General features: G+C 41.5%; 1 protein-coding gene across 1 annotated transcript in view; it reads right to left on the bottom strand.

Moving 5' to 3' along the window:
* Positions 1 to 4,051: 4,051 nt before the first annotated feature.
* SUCLG2 (succinate-CoA ligase, GDP-forming, beta subunit) overlaps positions 4,052 to 22,119 on the bottom strand; it is a 296,247-nt gene continuing 278,179 nt past the window's right edge. Inside the window, exon 10 of the mRNA XM_006865639.1 lies at positions 4,052 to 4,167. Within this exon, the coding sequence (XP_006865701.1) occupies positions 4,052 to 4,167 (116 nt within the window). The remainder of the gene's footprint in view (positions 4,168 to 22,119) is intronic.

Below are 22,119 nucleotides of genomic sequence, written 5' to 3'. Positions count from 1 at the left end.
CCCTAAAGACATAAAAGCCATCACATCGATGTAAGTGTTACATCAAGACGTGGCGTGGTTATCATATATGGGAAATTCTTGCCAGACTTCTCAGTCATTTCTCCAAGTCCTGTTGTGTTCCAGTTAGTGGTTCTAAACACATCTGGATTATCCAGTGCTGGAGTCCAACGGCTGTCTGTATTTAATCTGTTCTCACTCAGCAGCTGTCATGTTGCCTGTGAAGACAGATGTTAGATAAGCATTTGTTTGAATTAAACATCATTAGCTTCATTTTTCAAGCCCTGTTTTAAAATGGCATATCCTAGGACAATGATCCTAAGAGGTTTTGTGTTCATGGAACACTTTCAAACACTTGAATTTTAGAAAGCATGCTTCAGAAGTTGAAGACTCAGAAGAACTGAAACATACCGCACAGAATTGTATCGTAAGCACTAATATGCTGACAACTCAAAAGCATTTGGTCCCCTCTTGTAAGCCACAAGGTTGGCGGTTTTCTGCTCCTGAGGTTTACAGCTTTGAAAACCCTGTATATGCTTTCTATGAGTTGGAACTGAATGGATGACACTTAACAACACTCTGGTAGTGTAGTGGTTATGAGTCGGGCTGTTAATCTTCAGAGTTAGCAGTTCGAAACTATCAGTGATTGTGTGGGAGAAAGATGAGGCTTTCTGCTGCCTTAAAGATTTACAGCCTTGGAAACCCTATGAAGGGTCTCTATCAGTCAGAACTGACTCCATGGCACATAACCACCACCACCACCACCAAGAACTGTTAACTGCTTTTAGCATTCTTTTTATAAAGTGTTTATTATGAATTGAGTGATAGTTTACATGGGAGAGCATCGATTTTACACTTATCCTATCGTATTTTGTTTCATTGCAATGATTACAATCCCCTCCATGAATCATTATTCAATAGTATTTCCTTGTTTTGTTTTTTGTGGATGTACATAAAAACACTCAGGGATCTGTAATCATTTAAATAACCAAAGGGCACAGTCTGCAAGCCTGCCTCCTGACCCCCAGCACACAGTCTTTCTCTTTCCATGAGTCTAGAGGCCTCAGCTGCTCTCCCTCTCTATGTCCTCAGCTCTGCCTTCATCTCTGGTATCGTTGCTTCTCTGGATAGGGGCCCACATTCCGCTCGTGCTCTTTCCCTTGATGGTCCTAGGGATTTCTATTCCTGGAATATAAGATTAACTACTCCCCTCTTTTTGTTACAGAACTTCTATTTATACAGTGGTGCGTTCACCCTTTTATAGACCCAGGAGGTAAATTTCTGACATGTTCTGTTTTACCAGAGATAATTCTTACATGCTGGCTATATCTCTTTCTGAACAGCAAGTTTCATCTCTACTAGACGCTTCAATATAGATCAATATATTGTTTGACATTTATCACTGGAACATATGTAGCAAACTAGGATTTTATAAATACTAGGATTTTATACACAAGGCGTCAAAGATTTAGTAGACTGAAAACAACTGGAATCACATCCCCAATGAGACAAAAAATAACTACTCTATAAAATAATTAAACTCTATATATTGAACAAAATATATAAAAGAATTAAACTCTATATATTGAATAAAATTAGGAAGCAGATCCATGAAATGTGAACTAGTTGAAAAATCATAACTAATTATTCTGGTTCAAGGCCTAAAACAAAACTGAACATTTATTCTGAGAGACTACAATGTAAAATGCGTAAGATTTTTACATGCTATTTAAATAGACCAGCTTCAAATAAGCTTATGCGAGTTTCTATTTACATGTTTTTCTGACAGTTTAATATTTCATCTCCCCAAATAGAATATTATTAAAGAATAGTATAACTTTCATAAAGTTCCATTCTAATAGAACATTTGCACAATAAATTAATTCAAGACTCAAGCAGGAAATGTGGAAATAAACTTATAGCTTTTATGTTTAATATACTGATCGACTAAGCAAATCTTATATACTTTCACTTTATGTAGTGTCTTTTTTTGGATAACTGCATTTTTAGTATGCCTGTAATCCATATTTATCATAGTAAATGAGTAACAATAACGAACTCAGTTTCTCACTCTCAGCACAACTGACATTTTAGGCTGAATAATTCTTTATGTTGAGGCCTGTCCTGTGCAGCCTCGTAGACCTCTACCTTCTAGGTGACAGTAACATTCTTCCAGTCGTGACAAACATCTCTATGGTGGTAGTGGTTACGTATGTGGATTCAGTTCTGCCTTGTAGACCCTGCATAGGGTTTCTGAGGCTGTAAATCTTTACAGGAGCAGAAAGCTTCATTTTCTTCTGCGGAACCACTGGTAGTTTCGAACCGCTGACCTTGAGGTTCGCAGCCCGAGTCGTAACCACTACGCTACCAGAGCTCCTTAAAGTATAAGGGAGCAGAAAGCCTCATCATTCATTGACAGCCCCTTTGATAGTTTCAAACTGCTGACCTTGAGAAACACAGCCCAACTTGCAAGCACTGTGTTACCAGAACATATCTGTAGACATTGCCAAATGTCCCTGCTGGAAACAAAGAACAAAAATGTACTTAAATATCTATATACACACACAAACACAGAGAGAAAAATCATTATAACTAGTTACCAGGGCATTAAAAAAGGACATTGTCAATATTGTTCATTCTTTGCATACCAATTTAGAAAGGTCATAGAGATGAATCTATTAAATGGTTTCTTTTCCCATGCTAATAATTATGCATCTATAATGACTTTTTTTTTCTTCCAATATGTGAAATTTACGAGCACAATGAAAGCTGGTAAAAAACAAACAAAAACCTCTGGTCTGCTACATTTTGGCCATTGAGATGAAATGTCAGTGGTGGCGTGAGACCCTCATTAATCGGGAGTGTCTGCAGCGTGTCTCTGCCCAGCATTGTACAGACTGACACCACATTTTAACCTGATACACGTGCAAGTCTCACCTGAACTGTTGGCAAGCATGTATTTTACATTTTGCCGGTGAATAATCTCCTAACATAGGAAGGGCTCTTGATTAAGCTCCGTGAAAGTGAAATAACCTTGGGACTATCTGAAATGCGTGTCTTGGCAAAACTGTCTGACAAATAAAATACGCTAATATGAGACAAAAACACAGATCTTTGAACTTAAAAAACAAAGGATTTTATTTGAATTTGTGTGTAGTTACAAAAATTTAACAAAATTTTACACAGAAACCTAATTTAAATTGTTCCCCCTCATAAAAATGGACATTATAGAAAAATTCACATTCTCTGAATTACATACAGTTTCCTATCTCTCTACCATAAGCTGGTAAGTACTGGAGGGTACAGGAGACGTGGGAAAAGACACTGACACCCATAACGTAACTTGGTCTGATCTCATCCCAAAGGGCCACGATGATAAAGACTTCCAGTAAGATTGAGAGTGCTTCAGTTTTGTTGTAAAAATGGAATGTTCTTCACAGTCATACATAAGGCATCTGGCTTTACTTGAGTGTGAGGTAAACAGTACATCAAAAATTAAGGCAAAAGGTAAAATAAATGTATGGGATATTGATGTGGACTTCCCACTGTAAAACATGAAACAAAAACATTTTGGAATAATCACGAGTTTTGCAGACGTGTGCTGGAGTCAGAAACTTGTAAAAAAAAATGTTGTTGTTGTTGTGAAGTGCCTTAGAGTCATAGTGCTTAATAAAACCCATTTCTGTGAATGCCTTAACTTTTGGTTGTTAATATGCTAAGAGTAATATTGTCTGAGTTTTTTATGGTCTAAACGTCTACCAAAATTCTTATAAATGAGCCAGAGTCTGATTGAAAATTATTTCTATATGCACACTGGTCATACAGACGTCTCCCTTAACTCTGTAGACTGGGCCGGCTCCAGGAAAGTATGAGAATCTGGACAGAAAAGTGAAATTGTATTATTTAGGCTGCCTAGATAGCTTATTCAAGAAAAAGACACACTTCAGGTTTTTCATATAGCGATTCTTGTTCTCCCCAACCCTCTCCCCACAGCAATGAGATAACCATTTTCTTCACAGTGATTAGAGAACACTGTTTTCCTGGAAACAGTGGATCACTTCTTTGCCACGCTGGCCACGGCCTTCCTGGCTGCATCTTCCAGGTCGACAGCAGAAGTAATAGGGAGTCCACTGTCATTGAGCAAGTTCTGAGCCTCCTGGACATTGGTTCCTAGAGAGGGAACGACAAACAATCACTGAAAAGAAACTAGAGATGCTGTCCCGTGAAGGTTAGCACAACTGAAAACCATGGCATCCTGGGTCCCACTGTTAGTGTTGTTAAATGCCATTGAGTCAGTTCCAACTCACAGTGACCCAGTATAAGGTTTCCAAGGGGCCACTGGTGAGTTTAACAGCTTACCTTGAGGTTTAAACTGACCTTGTGGTTCAGTGCTTAGCCTATAGACCCATAGGCCATTTAAATAGAACTGTCTCAGTGTTCTGTGATCCCAGTCTACTGGCTATTTAAATATATGCAGATAACAAATTATTATTTTTCTTCTTTCTATCTTAGTTGTCTGGCATTAGAAAGAGATTGCCTAAAATTTTCTTTTGCACTTAAAAAAAATGAAATACAACTCCTCAATTCTTGACAATGGTTAGTATCCAAAGACTAAGTTTGTTACGTGGAAATGGAGAATGTAAACATCAGATTCCATGTTGAAGGATGACAATATCATTACCTAAGTGCCAAATTAAACGAATGCATAACTGTAAAGTACACCATTACGTAACAGAGAGTAACGATCCAGACAAACTGACACATAACCTTACCCATCCCAGCTGGTGTTTTTCATGCCTAGTAGCCTCAGCGTTTGTTATTGTCAGACATACTTTGCTTTTGTGTCGAACATACGACATGCTGGATAAGGAGCTAGTACGTGAGGAATGGTGATGGTGAGCTTTCTCATAATGCTAAGCAAAAAGATTAAAAACCACTGCTTCAGCTAGTTTGAACACAGAAAATCTTCTAAAATGGATTTGTCCGTTGGTAGAATAGACTGAGTATGGAATCCAAAGACAAAGTCTTGAGTAAAAAAATGAGCAAGAAAACCATGAGGCAGGGTGTTAAAATAGTACAAACACAGGAGGACACACGGGACTGATGTGCTAATCTTTCCTCGGCAAACAAATTAAATATCAACTCTAATCAATTTTGGAGTCCTGGTGTGGCACTGTGGTATACAGAACTGGACTGCAACGTTGGTTTGAACCACAAGGTCGTTGGTTCGAACTCACCAGCCGCTCCTTAGAAGTCCTATACAGGGTCACTATGAGTTGGAAACGACTCGACAGCATGTAACAGCAACAATCAACTTCACTGACAGGAAAGATCATGTGGCATGAGTTAGCTCAAGCAATGGTCCAGGTAGAAAAGGAAGACAAGAAAGAAGACTTGCAAGAGACAAAGGAAGGGTTTTCAGTGTGAAAGGTGAAATTTATACAGAGAATCCATAGCCAACTAGATTGATGTGATTTTGATCCAGACTAGAGGTCACTTGTCTTCAAGACTTCTAGGAAGGAAAAGGGGTCCAAGTAGCCCCCTCATCTTTGAGAGTCCATATAAAGTTCTCAGGATCTGTCCACCTATTCCCAAGCATCCACCACTGTGGAGACTGCGATGGTACTCAACATATCCATTTCTGCATCCTCCTCACTCTTTATATGGAACAGGTCTTGAAGGCTAATGATATGGCCTCTGATGAGCTGTCCAGGTTGGTCATGACAGATATGCAATATTCACCAGCCAGCCCACCTCAGTCCCGAGGGTCCTTTGGAGACTCATGAACGTGCAGACTAATTTTTTCTGTTTCTCTTAGAGTTAACAATCCTCTGAAAGAAATGTGATAGAATTTAAGAGTCTAACAAAACATCTCATCTTACATCATTTCCTGGGCTTTTATCTAATTAGCAAGATAAAGCCTATCTCTAAACAAAGACTTTGAATTAAGAGGCCTTGGGGAACCGTCTCACCACAAAGACTGGAATAAAAAGAGGCTCTTTGGTCAGTGTCTCTCACACAGAAAAGCAAAGGCTAGGCCCAACAGAAACAACTGCATTTAAAAGGTGATGTGTGTTGATTCTTCCTGGGATTCACTGTCCCACAGCAAAGGGCTCAGAGAAGTTAACAGTTAAATAGCTGTTCCCTAAGCGCTGTGGGTTGGAGTCCTGGTGTGGCACTGTGGGTTAATGCACCAGACTGCAAAGCTGTTTGAACTGCAAGGTTGGCGGTTCAAGCTCATCAGCTGCTCCTCGGAAACCCCATACAGGGTCGCTAAGGGTCGGAATTGCTTGATGGCACTTGACAACAAACAAGCGCTGTGGGTTAATGTGCCAGACTGCAAAGCTGTCTGAATGGTTCAAGATCACCAGCTGCTCCTCAGAAACCCTGTTCAGGGTCGCGATGGGTTGGAATCGACTCAAAAGCACTTAACAACAACATCAACAAATCACATGTTGTTGTTGGTGCAGTTGAGGCATAAATCCTCTTCTCTTTAATTATATGCAGTCTTCGTGTGGCATTGTAGGGTAAGCACTGGACTGCTAGTCACAAGAATGACTGTTCAAAGCTACCAGTCGATCCTTGGAAACCCAACATAGGTTCGCAACTCACACAATGGCACTTAACCACCACCAAGACCAACAACAACAACTCTAATTATGCAAAAGGCAAAGTGCTCAAAAAATATATTTATTATGCATCCCTGTTTGTTATACAAGAATAGTAATGCAGAGAGAATGAGTTGAGATAAACAATTAAAATGACATATGTGTAAGCATTCTGTGTATGTATGGCAGAGTCCATCAAGAATTCCGATCCTCTTCTCTAATTAAGTGACGTGCTGGGGAAACTATGTTTCCGAGGCTCCTTTGTATCTAGGTGAGATCATATGACTGAATTCTGACCAATGGAATGTTAACGGGTATAATACACATCCGATGTCGACCTCCATTTCTCTGTTTTCCCTGTCTACCTTCTTGAACGTTGCCTGCTAGGTTAATCTTGAAAGACATCCTTTGAAGATAGCGATGATCCCCTTCAGCCAGCATATCTGAAAAACGGTGGAACACAGCATCTCTACCCACTCTCCCATTCAGTCTTTATGAGAATGAGAAAGAACCTTCTAGTAGGTTATGCAACTGGCATTTCAGCATTTTCAATTCCATAAACTAACATTGCTTTAACCAACATGATAGATTACAGGTATTGTGTAGCTTTCAAAATGACTCCCGAGTAACCCCCACCTCTAGTTATTCACACTTTTGGCGAGCCTCTTCCCCGAGGGCTGCCTGGATCCAGAGACTTGCTTTTAATATATAGAAGAGAGGCAAAATGGATGGAATATTACTTCTGAGATTAGGTTACAAATCTGCTGACTTCTGTTGTATTTAAATTCTCTCTGGCTCTCTGTTCATTCTCATGAAAGAAGCTACCATATTATGAGCTTCCCTACAGAAAAGTCCAAGAGGCATGGAATTAACAGTAGTCTCCAGCCAACAGTCAGTGAGGAACTCTATTCAGCCAACATTCACAACATTCTTGGAAGCAAATGCCTATCCAGCCTAGCCTTAAGATAGCGTTGACTGGTAGCTTTGACTGAAACCTTGATTGTAATCTTGCAAGAGATCCTGAGCCAGATGACCCAGTTAAAATGCACTCAGATTTCTGAGTCACAGAATCAGTGAGTTTATAAATATTCCTGTGTTGGGCTACTAATCTGGAGGATAATTTGTTATATCATAATAGGTAACAAACACAGATGCAAAGATGTATTATTTCATTAATAGAGCAGTGTGTATATTTTGATTCATTTGGTAAAGTTTTAGCCAAGGTCCCAGAGGCTGAAACCTAGAACAGGGCATCAGACTGTAGCAGGTGTTAAATACGAGGCTGAAGAATTGAGACATTAATCTGCAGGCATGGCTTTCATGGAGTAATCACACAGCATGAAGCAAAGGCCCTTAGTGACACAGAAGTGACCTGGTCTTTGGACCAGAAGGTGAATGAAAATTGAATGTGTAAATTTCTATCTCCCAGAACAGAGACACGAGCCAGAATTTTCATCCGGTTGACCGCAATCTATCATGGAAGAAATGCAAGATATAAAAGATGATTCTTTTCCCTCCTTTCGGAGCAGCCTCCATTCCAACAGACACTCCTCCCAAGACTTTCATTCATCACCCAAGAAGCAGACCTGACATCATCTGATTCTTCTCCTCTGTTCTTGGATCATGCCTAGGTCTGTCAGCTTCAGTCTGTGAACTGTTTTTTGCTGTTCAGTTCTGACACATAATGACACTGTACAGGATTTCCGAGGGCCAGCTGGTGGGTATGAACCATCAACACAGTGGTTAGTAGTCCAGTGCTTTTCTTACAGTGCCACAATACAACATACAACATACAACAATGGTGGTAGTAGCTGTAGCAGAAGCAGCAGTATTAGTGATAACAGTTGTTGTTGTTTGGTGCCATAGAGTCTGTACCAACTCATAGCGACCCCATGCACAGCAGAACGAAACACTGCCCGATCCTGGGCCAACCTCACTACCGCTGTCACACTTGAGTCCATCAATGATGCCACCTGGCCAATCCATCTCGCTGGGGGTCTTTCTCTTTTTCTCTGACCCTCCACCTTACCAAACATGGTATCCTTCTCTTGCGAATGGTCCTTCCTGACAATATGTCCGTAGTATGAGAGACGAAGTTTGGTCATCTTGCCTCCAAGGAGCACTCTGGCTGTACTTCTTCCAACACAGATCTGTTGGTTCTTTTGGCAGCCCATGGCACTTTCAATATTCTCCTCCAACACCATAACTCAAAAGCATCAATTCTTCTACGGTCTTCCTTATTCACTGTCCAACTTTCACATGCATATGAGTTTATTGAAAATACCATGGCTTGGGTCAGGCTCACCTTAGTCCTCAAGCTGACATCTTTGCTCTTCAATACTTTAAAAAGGTCTTGTGCAGCAGATTTGCCTAATGAAATACATCGCCTATCTCTTGACTGCTGTTTCCGTGAGTGTTGATAGTTGATCCAAGTAAGTAAAATGAATATTTTACTAGTTCTACTATAATGATAATAGTAGAACTAGTAAAATATTAATAAACAGTAATGACAGCCATTCTCCACTTCCTGTCAGTTTATCAAATTCTGGAAGCCTGCTTCTTGCTGTGATGCTGAAAGCTATGCTACTGATATTGTAGCTGCCAGCAGGGTTCCCACTGCAGACAGGGTTCAGCTGCACTTCCACACTAAGGCAGACCTGGAAGAAGGAGAGGGGACTCCTGCAAACCTTTACCCACTGCAAACCTTATGACTAGCAGTGGAGCACAATCAGCACCAGAATATGGAATAATGACACATGATGAACAGCACCAGAATATTGTGAGATATAGTGCACGAAGATGAGCCCCTCAGGTTGAAAGGTATTCAAAATACTACTGGGGAAGAGCTGCCTCCTCAAAGTAAAGTTCACTGTGATGACTCGAATGTTGTTGTTGTTAAGTACCATGGAGTCAGCTCCAACTCATAGTGACCCTACACAGGGTTTCTGAGGCTGTAAATCTTTATGGAAGCAGAAAGACTCATCTTTCTCCTACGGAACGGCTGGTAGTTTCAAACTGCCAACCTTGAGATTAGCAGCCCGATTCGTAACCATTACGCTACCAGAGCTCCTTGATGACTCAAATAGAGTAAAGCTTTTAAGACCTTCATTTGCGGATGGGGCACAACTCAAAATAAGGAGAAACAGCTGCAAACATTCATTAATAATTAGAAAATAGACTTTACCAAGTCTGAATATAGGAAAACTGAGGGTTGTCAAAAATGCAAAGAAACATAAACATTGATATCCTAGGCATTAGTGAGCTGAAATGGATTGGCCATTTTGAATTTGACAATCACATGGTTTACTATGCCAGAAATGACATACTGAAGAGGAATGGCATCACATTCATCATCAAAAAGAACATGTCAAGATCTATCTTGAGGTATGATGCTGCCTGTGATAGGATAATATCTATACATCTACAAGGAAGACTACTTATTACCGCTAGTATTCAAATTTAAGTAAGCACCACATACCACTAAAGCCAGTGACGAGGAAATTGAAGAATTCTAGTTTTTCAGTCTGAAATGGATCAAACATGCAGTCAAGATGTATAGATAATTACTAGTGGTTGGAATGCAAAGGTTGGAATCAAGGAGGAAGGATCAGTAATTGGAAAACATGGCCTTGGTGACAGAAATCATGCTGGAGATCGCATGATAGAATGATGCAGGGCCAGCGACTTCTTTAATGCAAATGCCTTTATTAAACAACATATAAGACAATTGTTGTTGATAAGTGCCATTGGGTTGGTTCCAACTCATAGTGACCCTGTACAGGTTTCTGAGGAACAGCTGGTGACTTTGAACAGTTGATCTTGTGGTTCAAACCAACATTGCAGTCCAGTGCATTAACCCACAGTGCCACACCAGAACTTCAAAAAGACAATTATATGCATGGATTTCCCCAGATTGAATAAACACAAGTCAAACTTATTACATCTATGGAAAGAGACTATCCAAAAAGTCTATATCATCAGCCAAAACAAGATCAGGAGCAGTTTGTGGAATAGACCATCAATTGCTCATATGTAAGTTCAGGCTGAAGCTGAAGAAAATGAAAACAAGTCCACGAGAGCCAAATGTGAACTTGAATATGTCTCACCTGAATTTACAGATCATCTGAAGAACACATTTGATGCATTAGACACTAATGAATGAAGACTAGAAGAACTGTAGATGACATCAAGAACATGATACAGGAAAAAAGCAAAAGGTCATTATTAAGAAGACAAGAAAGAAAGAAAAGACAAAAACGGATGTCAGAAGAGACTATAAAACTTGCTTTTCAGCACAGAGATGCTAAAGCAAATTGAAGAAATGAGGCGTTAAAAGGACAGAACAGAAAATTTCAAAGGGCAGCTCGAGAAAACAAACTCAAATATAATAATGAAATCTACAAAGATCTAGAGTTGCAAAACCAAAAAGGAAGAACATATTCAAGTTTCTTAAGCTGAAAGAACTGAGAAAAACATGATATGCAATACTGAGAGATTATTTGGGAAAATTCTTGGATGATGCAGAAAGCATCAAAAGAAGATGAAGGACTACACAGAGGTACTGTACCAAAAAGAGATGATGGATGTCCACCTATTTCAAGAGGCAGCATATCATCTAGAACCAATGGTACCGAATGGAGAACTCCAAGGTGCATTGAAGATACTGACAAAGAACAAGGCTCCAGGAATTGATGGAATATAAACTGAAATCTTTCAACAAACTGAGGCAACACTGAGGCACTCACTCAACTCTGCCAAGAAACTGCAAGACAGATACCTGGTCTACTACCTGGAAGAGATCCATATACGTGCCCATTCCAAAGAAAGGTGGCCCAACGGGATATGGAAATCATCAGACAATATCCTCAATATCACATGGAAGTAAATTTGACTCAAGATATTTCAAAAACGGCTGTAACATGACATCAACAAGGAACTTCCAGAGGTTCAAGCTGGATTCAGAGGAGGGTATGGAATGAGGGGTATCACTGCTGATGAAAGATGGATCTTGGCTGAAAGCACAGAATACCACAAAGATGCTTACCTGTGCTGTACTGACTAGGGAAAGTCTTTGAACGGTGTGAATAATGACAAGGTATAGGCCACATTGAGAAAAACGAATATTCTGGAATACTTAATTGTGCTCATAGGAACTTGTATGTAGACTAAGAGACAGTCATTCAAACAGAACAAGGGGACACTGAATGGTTTAAAATCAGAAAAGGTGTGCACGGTTGTAATCTTTCACCATACTCAATCTGTATGCTGAGCAAACAATTGGAGAAGCTGGATTATGTGACAAGTACGTAGTATCAGGATTGTAGGTTGACTCATCAACAACCTGTGATGCATAGATGGTACAACCTTGCTTGCTGAATAGGAAGAGGACTTAAAATATTTGCTGATGAAGATTGAAGACCATAGTCTTGGGTATGGGATGTACCTTAATGTAAAGAAAGCAAAAATCCTCACCACTTGAGGAATAAACAACATCATGATAAATGGAGAAAAGATTTAAGTTGCCAAAGACTTCATATGGCTTGGATCTGCCATCAACACTCACGGGAACTGCAGTCAAGAAATCAAACAATGTATTCCATTAGGAAAATCTCAATGCTTTTTTCAAAGTGCTTAAAAATAAAGATGTCAGTTTGTGGACTAAAGTGTGCCTAACTCAAGCTATTGTATTTTCAATAGCCTCATATGTGTGTGAAAGCTAGATAGTGAATAAGGAAGACCGGAGAAGAATTGATGCATAAGTTACAGTTTTGGAGAAAAATATTAAAAGTACCATGGACTGCTAGAAGAACAAATAAATCTGTGTTGGAAGAAGTTCAACCAGAATGCTCCTTGGAAGACTGGATGGCTTCAAACATGTCTCATATTTCACACATATTTGTAAGAGAGACCAGTTCCTAGAGTAGGATATTATGCTAGGTAAAGTGAAAGGTGCTAGGTAAAAATGAGGAAAGGTGTGAGACAGGGTTGTATTCTTTCACCATACTTATTCAATCTGTATGCTGAGCAAATCATCTGAGAAACTGAGGCACAAATGGATGGGTTTAAAATTTTGTCTATAGCCTCGCTAGATGGCTAGGAAGAGGTAGAATGAGGATTCCACTTATCTCTCACCTCTTTGAACGATGTCTGGAACTAACACTTAAAATATGTATTCTTCATCTTATGACCTTATACATATGTATCATAACAATATTTACAATAATAAAATCTCCATTTTTAAAAGGATTTACTAAGTTTCCAAATGTTACTTTATTTGAACCTTAAGTTGGCCTTGTGAGTTCGGTGTCCATGAATCAATTGTACTTTTTTCAGCCAAGTGCACTGAGGCTCAGAGGCTGGAAGGTTCCATCTCAAACTCTTTTGTTCTTCCTTCCCACAGTGTTTTGGCTCCCTGATAACTCCTGCTTGGCATTTAAGAATTTGTAGCACTTTGCATTATAGATCACCTGACCCTCACAGCAAACATTAATGCTCTATGCTGTTCATAGGGAAGGATCGGGAACAGCTGTGGTTTCTGCTCTTTTCAGCCGCTCGTTCTGGATAAACCTACGCTACTTACCCATTGTCCCCTGCTTTAGGAGAGACCACAAGGGTGTTCTCCCCCCTGACGCAGACCTGATGGTGGTCTATCTACTGGCTGTCCTAATACAAGCAACAATCGTTAACTTGTGCAAATAGATTTGTTCTCCTGAGAATGTGAATGGGACTTTACAAGAGATAGAAATTAGCACCAAGAAAGTAAATTACTAGTCATAAGTAAGCAGGCAGGCCAAAGTTGAGGCAAAATTTCAGAGAGCAGCGGAGTCAAGCGAATATACAAGTATTGGAGGGGCGTTCCTGAGATACCTCCATCTCACAGCCCTACCCTTACTGGGGGTCCAGCTTTATTATAAACCCACAGCTACCGAGTCAATGCCGACTCATCATGACCCTAGTTTCCGAGCCTGTAAAACTTTATCAGCCTCATCTTTCTCCCACAGAGCAGCTGGTGAGTTGGAACTGTTGACCTTGTAGCTAGCAAGCCAGTACCTAACAGGTTTACTATAGTTCCTGCTCATTTTGAGAACTAGTTAGCATGTTTATTGAGTTTTATCTGAGTTTCCTTCCATGTGTATGAATGAAATACATTTCTGACCATTAAAAAAAGAAAAACAATAAAAAAAGGATTGTCTGTCCTTGCAATCAAGTAGCTCAACTAAATCAGTTCCTTGCTTAGTATTCTCTTGACCATCCAAGTTAGCACCAGACATTCCCAAGGAAAAACACGGCTCATTTAGACATTCAGGGACCTGCAGATACTCCGGCCATTTGCCCCTTGTTGTGCCCTCTGCCCAGAACTCAGCTACGCCGTCTGCTTGGAGCACACCTGATGATCTTTGAGGTATTGGCTTCCTGGACATTTCCTTGGGATGCCTTCCTTGTTACCGTTCCCTAGACCCACACTAGAGCAGAGCCTTGTATAGCGAGCTCCCAGAATACCTTGTGCTTTCAAAATCATAATGCAGACAGCATACTATGGGGATTGCTTGGTGACACTTCTTAGTCCGCACTAAACATAAGCTTCCTGAGGGTTGACATTCTGCCAGACCTGCTCACCAGGATGGTTTCCAGGTTTATCACAAAGCCCATAACTCAGGAAGTGAGATGTGGGTAGAACGCTTCTGAACATTTTCCTGGACCTTTAAGAAATGCGGATTCAATGGAAACCCCCAAATTGCTTGAGGAAGGCTAAGGAGTGATTGGTTTTGAACTCTTCACATTCCCTGGCTTTTGTGACAGCCTCGTTCTCAAAAATCGCCTATGGAGAAGTTGGCCTTGTTCACTGCCCTTGAGTGATGCTCCCCAGCAGACGGAGCTCCATGTGGGACTGCTTCAAGGTCAACACCCACTGGGCATGGCCAGGCCATGAAAGGGTTGTGGAGCAGCTTCCGGAAAAACTTCACATTCCCCTCCTTCCAGCTGCTCCTTCGGTGCCATGTCAAAATGCCTAATTACTTCATAATTCTAGGATCCACTAAAGTGAATTTTAATTATACTTGCAGTTACACTTTAATTATGCCCTTAATTATTAAGCATGCACCAGGCAGGCTCAGAACCAAGCAGTTCTTGAAGGATTTTGACATTCAAATAGAAAGCTCAGGAATAGGACTAGGATGAGAAATGGGTCACAGAGAGAGGCCCTGCGGGGACAAGATGCAAACCTATACTACAGAGGGAGGAAGAAAGAGAGTGTGACGGGATGACAGAGTGAGAAATCCAGAAGCAGGGGCAGGAAAGAAACAGAGACAAAAAGAGACAGACAGAGAAGTGGAGACAGAGGGCAAAAGAGACATAGGCATATGAAAGTCAAAGGCAGGAGGGAGACTCAGATAAACAAGAGATATGCAGAGGGAGGACAGGAGAGAGATCAAAAAGAAAGAAACAAGATATGCAGGGGGGAGGAAAGAGAGCTACAGATGAAGGTAGACAAGTGAATCGGAAAGACGGAATGAGAAAGAGAAAGAGACAGAGAGACCAGAGACGTATGAAAAGAGAAACAGAATAATAAGGAATAGCCCAGAGAGAGAGAGAAAGAGAGAGAGAGAGAGAAGAAAAGAAAGAGACAAGAACAAAGAGTCAATCAGAGAAAAGGAGCAGGGAAGAGAGCTAGCTGGGCCTTTCTGTCACTAGATCTCTTCAGAGCAAGGCTTTGGTTTCTCTGTGTGTACAGGCAAAGTCAGGGCTGGGTTCTGCAGACTACTGACATAGCCTTTGGCCAGAAATTAGGACCTGCTTCCCTTGTCTAGTTAGGGAACAGCTGGAAGAAGAGGGAACCCAGTTGAAAAGAAAAAGCAGCAGTTGGTGAAACCAGGTCTTTGGAAAGAAAAGGGAACAGAGGAAGCCTTGAGCAAATGCTTACTAGTTTGTGGCTTTCTTTTGGTAAAAAAAATTTATTTGAATATAAGAGGTTAGTTTGTTCTTGATTCAACAAGGGGCTGACAGCTACTCTCCATCCCCTTCCCTTCCTTTTTCCTACCTAGAATCCAATCCACTTTCACCTCTGACATGGAATTAAGCGTTCCAATGAGTGTGTTGTGTGGGGCCTACGTATTCAATTACAGAGGACTCCGATCTCTTCCCCACATTTAAATGGTGCTGCTGACACATTCTAATATTTATTAAACGCTGCATTGCTTTTTAATGGGGCTGCAGGACACCACTTTTAATAACCACCTGGACAGGTAACTGATCAACTCACGCAGCTGCAACTTGAGGCACTTCCTAATACCTGTTCTGTTGAAAGCCACTCAGCTAAATGGTTATCTACCCACTGCATGCCTTAAAAATGGAACCGTGGAGAGAATCAAAGGAGACGGGCTTGAAAATGAAATTATGCTAGACTGCCGGAGGGTATGAGGAAGAAATAATATTTATTATTAAAATCGGAGAAATCCCTGATCCCATCTGCATTTCTGGTTCTACCAGCCTCTTTCGGCCACTAGGTGGCGTGAGAGAGTTGTAAACAGAGATGCAAGGTTAATTTATCACAATAATTTGTTCTTTGTTTTCATTGTGTGTGTGTGTGTGTGTGTGTGTGTGTGTGTGTGTAAGGGAAATGGAAGTGGACACAAATTATGGAGTTTTGTGCCAATGGTGCTGATACTCCCCACCACCCCGTCCCATCAGCTCCCAAAGCAGTCTTGTCTTAGAAGCACGTGGGGAAGGACCGAGGAAGGACCGGGAAATCTCTGGCCTGGAAAAGTGCTGAAGCTGGGCTTTGAATTATTTTCATAGGGATTCAAATAGTTATTTTTAAAAATAATACACTAGTTAACATTTATTAGTTTCATACTACGTATAATAGATGCTTACTGAATACATGTCTTAAGGGTGTTACAAGTATCCTCACAACATCTCTAAAGTTGGCATCAGTTTTATCACCAGTTTACAGATGAAGAAACAGGCATTGGGATATTTAGCCACCTGCCGCAAGTCTCCCAGGAAGTTATAGGTCTAGCTAGAACTCCAACCCTGCTGGTGCCTTTAAGGTACTTTTTTACTTGAGGAAACTGAGGTCTGGGGCTGTTGGAGAAATAGCTCAGATCAAACAACTAGTTATTGTTATTGTTGCGAAGTGCCACCAAGTTGGTTCTGACTCATAGCGGCCGCTGGATTGGGTTTCCGAGGAGCGGCGGGCGAGTCTGAACTTCCGGCCTCGCAGTTCAAACTGACCTTTCCGTCCAGTGCATTATCTTGCAGCGCCACAAACAGTTGGTGGCAGATGGTTAATTAACTATGACAGAAATGACGCTAAGTCTAGTTTAAGTCGAAGTTGGCAAGTGACAACCTGCAGACAAAATCCAGTTTGTTTTTGTACTACTTGTTGGTTAAGGGTAGATTTTCACTTTTAAATAGATGTAAGAAGATGAGAAGAATATTCTGTGACATACAAAAATTATATGTAACTCTATATAGAGTTACATATGATGTAATCTGGTGAGCTTGAACTGCTGAACTTGCAGTGCAAACGGCTTTGCAGTCTGGCGCATTAACCCACAGCGCCACACCAGGACTCCAATGAATGGATTAGAGCTGGGGATACTATCACGAACTCATGTTTAGCTGAATATATACAAGGGGGCTTCAGATAGTTCATGGAAAAATGGAGTAAAAAAATACGGAATTTTTCCACATAACTTTTGAAGTCCTGTTGTATATACACAGATAGATACAGAAATCATAAACAAAATTAGGCATGTGTATATACATGAGTTAATGTATATATGTGACGTATACACATGTGTATAAACACATTTATATAAATAATAAAAATATGGACATAAAAATCTTACTTTTATTATTAAATCTATACATTTAAAGGACTCCTATACAGGGTTGCTGTGAGTCAGAACCAACTTGACGGCACTTAATGACAACAAATAACACACAAAAAAACCCATACACTAAACTTGTTATAATTTTTATGCCCATTTTGCAGGTAGGAATGTAGACATTTCAAAACTTGGCTCCATTTCCAGATAGTTGAGGGACCTTGGGAAGTTACTGTCGTTTTGAGGCTTCTGATTCTCCTTGGATGAGGGCTTCCATCCTTCACGTGTTATAAAAATTATAGCAGACAGTGGTGCCGTATCATACACACACCTACTTTTCTCAGAGATTTCTTCTCCCATGCTAAGAAGAAAACGATGTCTAGAATGGGAGTGTAATCGTGCGATTTGTGCAATCGAAGCAGCGCTCATCTACTTTGTTGAGCAGGACGCCACTGTCCCGGTCTCTTCTACAATGTTTCAAAGAACGGTGTATATTTATTTGTTTATGATCAGCAAGGCTCAGAGTCAGGTCCAATGAATATTCATTAAGGGCTTGCTCTAGGTGCTTAAGCTTATGCTTTCAACTATATTAATCTTCACAAGAAGCAACAAACATATTAATGTAAACCAAAGGTACGAGAGGCTTAATATTAATTAAAGCAGAACATAATGAAGCCTTCCGATTCTGCACCTGCTAGGGATCCAACAGGTATTTTAACGAAGCAACACTTTATATGCATAAACATCTGAAATTGACTTGATGGCACACAACAGCGAAAACAGTAACACATTTACAAAGGAACCCTGGTTCTATGTCCAGCGGCTAACCGAGCGGCTCTGCGGGAGGAAAGGACAGGTGACCTGCTTATGTACAGATTACAGTTTAGGAAACCCAATAGGGCAGCTTGTCTGCCGCACAAGCGTTGCTATGGGTTGGAACTGACTCAAAGGCATGCCACCACATGGGTACACAGCCTTCATTCTTTCCTTGAATCTATCTTAGGACTTTCATTCCCAGTACGTCCTAATTTATGGACAATTCAAAGAATGTTCAAGGTTATTCTGACATGTGAGACTTGAGTCTGAAATACTAATGTTGGATCTCAGTTGCTGCCTAAGAAGTGACATCATTGTGTATGTTTCAGCTGAAATGGAGGTGAAATGATTAAGCGGTCCCCTCCGCTAATATTTTCCTTGTTAGGTTCTGAGAGCTTAACCTTGCCTGTCAAATTCCTATTTGACTCTTATGAAGCGTTTTAGATCTGGAAACGAGAAGACTGAGGCCCAGGCAATGTGGCCAGTTAGCTGAATTGTAGGCCTTGCTGATGGTCGCTTCCTTACACCAGCAGGGGGCAAAGGTATGACCAATGGGCTACATCTCTTTAAGTGCCTGTTTACTGGATTTGCTGGAAAAACCGTGACCATTCCTTTACGTATTGTTGACGGCTGCTTCCGTGCCACAGTGGCAGAACTGAGTAACTGTCGATTCACAGCGCCTAAAATCTAGTCCCTTACAGAGAAAGTCTGCAGACGATTGCTCTCTGCCAATGACATGGCTGGAGATGTGGGCCTAGCCCCAAAGACAGGCAGAGGATAAGAATGGGGCTTCATTTGCTGCTTCCCCAGGTTGATACCCTGACTTCCTGCTTGATATGGGGGCGGTTGGTTGGTTGGTTGGTTATGTGCCGTGGTGTCAGATCTGACTCATAGCGACCCTGTACAGGGTTTCCAAGGGAGCAGAACGCCTCATCTTTCTCTGGTGGAACAGACGGTAGTTTTGAACTGCTGACCTTAAGGTTTGCAGCCCGATTAGTAACCACTACGCTACCAGAGCTCCTTATGGGGGTGGTAGGGAGCAGTATTTTTTCAGTAGGAAACCCCACCTTTGCTTTCTTTGAATCAAGACTGATAAATACTTGGCTCAAGTACACCCACTCTCCTTTCTCACACTTGTGATATCCAACACTATTTGATCTTAGAACTTTTTCTCACTGAGCTTGCATACAGCCTCAGAATCTTCCATGGCATAGAGCTTTAGGCAGCCACTGCCGGTGAACAGAAGGTGACATGAGATGGAAGCTATTTGTCCTCTGAGTTTGAAAACATTCTCATGGAGTTTTTCTCTACCTATGTCCCCAAAGACCTCAAGGTGGCACTCTATGGGTGTCTTCATTAACAGGAGTCCTGGTGTGGCGCTGTGGGTTAATGCGCCAGACTGCAAAGCCGTTTGAACTGCAAGGTTGGCGGTTCAAGCTCACCAGCCACTCCTCAGAAACCCTATCCAGGGTTGCTATGGGTCAGAACCGACTTGACAGCGCTTACCAGCAACAGCAACAACAGATCACCACAAAGCTAGCATGGACTTCATTTGTCTATGTCCCCTCCCTGATGGGAGTCCTGATGTGGCTGACATTGTGGGAGAATGCACTGGACCACAGGGTGGTCTAAACTGCAAGGTTGGAAGTTCAAACTCACCAGCTGCTCCTTAGAAACCCTATCTATACAGGATTGCTCTGAGTCGGAAACAACTTCCCAGCACTTAACAACCACAACCACCTTCTGGATGTGGTGCTGGAGGATGAGCACTGACTGCTAACCACAAGGCTCAGAATCCCTATGAAGTGGAAACCACCTCGATAGCACTTAACAATAGAAACGGCCTTCCTGATAACATTACGATCTTTCTTTCTCTTTGATGGTTCATCAGATATGACTATCAAGTTTTACTTGAGGAAACTGAAGCAGGAAGAAGTGAACCAACTGGTCACTTCGAAAACACCCAGAGACCAGACACTGGTGCGCTGATGTTATAAAAGAAGACTCAGGGTCCACCTGTCAGGGTACCTACTGTGCCCTAAAAAGTTTCTTTTTATTAAAACTGTCCCACCCACACTGTCAACTAAGGGAAACAACTTCAGGTTCCTGTCTTTAATGATAACCACAGCCTAGACTGACCAACTGATGCCCATTCATAGCTCAGACTGATCACCACTGATATGTGCTAGGATGTTTCCTTCCACACAGAGACAGTCATTAACACAAGACTGCTGGCCATTAACACAAGACTGCTGGCCTCCTCCTTCCCTTTAAGTGGCTCTGCCTGGGGGGGGGGAAGGGTGTGTGTGTGTGTGTGTGTGTGTGAGTGAAACTTACCAGATGAAAGTGCCTGAAAGGACACAGTTGCCCTGCCTACCCCAGGTCTTCTTTTAGGGGATGCAGCTCAAAGGGAGCACTGCTCATCTTCTGTCTCTTACAGTCTTGGCCTGGAGGTGGGAGGACTGCCCAGATGAAACACTGTGGGGGTCTGGGTTTATGTTGTTGTTGTTGTTGTTGTTGTTAGGTGCCATTGAGTCGGTACCGACCCATAGGGACCTTATACACAGCAGAATGAAACATTACCCGATCCTGGGCCAACCTCACTACTGTTGCCACGCTTGAGTCCATCGATGCTGCCACTTGGCCAATCCATCTCTATAGCCTTACAATAAACCACCATTTTATTAAGGTGCTCAGAAGTGTCTGGGTTCATTTCATCCAAAATAAAATAAACCCTGCATAAAGAGGAGCCCATCTTCCTTAAGGAGGCTCAGTCCTGTGACTACAAGGACAACACCCTTACAATGCCTTAGAAGACTTTTTCTTATGTAAGACTGCAGCGTGGTTACTGTCTAACATAAGATATTATTTGCATGGTCTGTCTGAGGTGAAATGAAAATTAAAGTGTCAAAATACCAAATCTACTAAATGAATTGCCTAGAAAGTTAAACGTACACACAAAAGTAAACAAACAAATTGTAGCTAGTGAAGTAATACTTTAGCTTAGGTCTTGTCCGACTGTGTCGAATGTGTACGTGCGGCAAGTATTTCAACATTTGAGAGCAGACATCCATTTAGACAATGGAGAGAACTTAAGACTAATGGCATGGCAGGGTTCTCTCCCATGTTTTATTTGTCTTAACTGGTGATAATGAAGTCAATACCAGGAAGATATAGGGAGGATGGATGCATAGGGAGGGGGAGGAATGCTAATAATTACAGGGAGTAGAAGCCATCGATGTCAAAGTGAAGGGAGGTGGGGAGGGAAGCAGGTGACGCTCACATTGTATGGGAACAGAGACTGGGAAAGGCGAAAAAGATGGAAAGCATGTGCTGCGTACAACATGGACATCAGTCCAAGAGAGAACCCACAGCTCCAGAAAGGCGCAAAGGGACCGGGTGATGGAGTGGGACCCCAGGGTCAGCTAGTCCTATCTGCTCTCTCTCTACCTAGAATCATTCCAACCCTTGTCCGGGGTCCCACTGTACTCTTTATTCTTTGGTTTAACAACAGACCCAGGGTCCAGACCCTCTGAAAGGAACTTCCCACACTAGTCAGTCACAGTTAGTTTACCAAGGCTGTTGTTCCTGTGCGAGATGAAGGAATAACTACTATTCTCCTCTTTGGCTCTTACAACTCAGAATCACTGAAGACTTGAGGAATACAAGGCTCCCTTATGGGCACAACTGACAGTTCTGTGACGGCTTCTTAACCCTTTCATACTTTTTGGTATTCTGTTCTCCACCCAACGGCTTGTAGCCAACCAGAGAACCAGAGTACCACGTAGTGTGTTTACTCTGTCCATGCTAAAAAGGGCACTTGATTTAAATTTCCCTAGTGATGGTGCTGTAGAATAAGCACTTGA

This window comes from Chrysochloris asiatica, unplaced genomic scaffold, assembly GCF_000296735.1.
Source record: "Chrysochloris asiatica unplaced genomic scaffold, ChrAsi1.0 scaffold00080, whole genome shotgun sequence".
Lineage (NCBI taxonomy): Eukaryota > Metazoa > Chordata > Mammalia > Afrosoricida > Chrysochloridae > Chrysochloris > Chrysochloris asiatica.
Note: the sequence above shows the minus strand (reverse complement) of the source record. Positions and strands in the feature narration are given on the sequence as shown.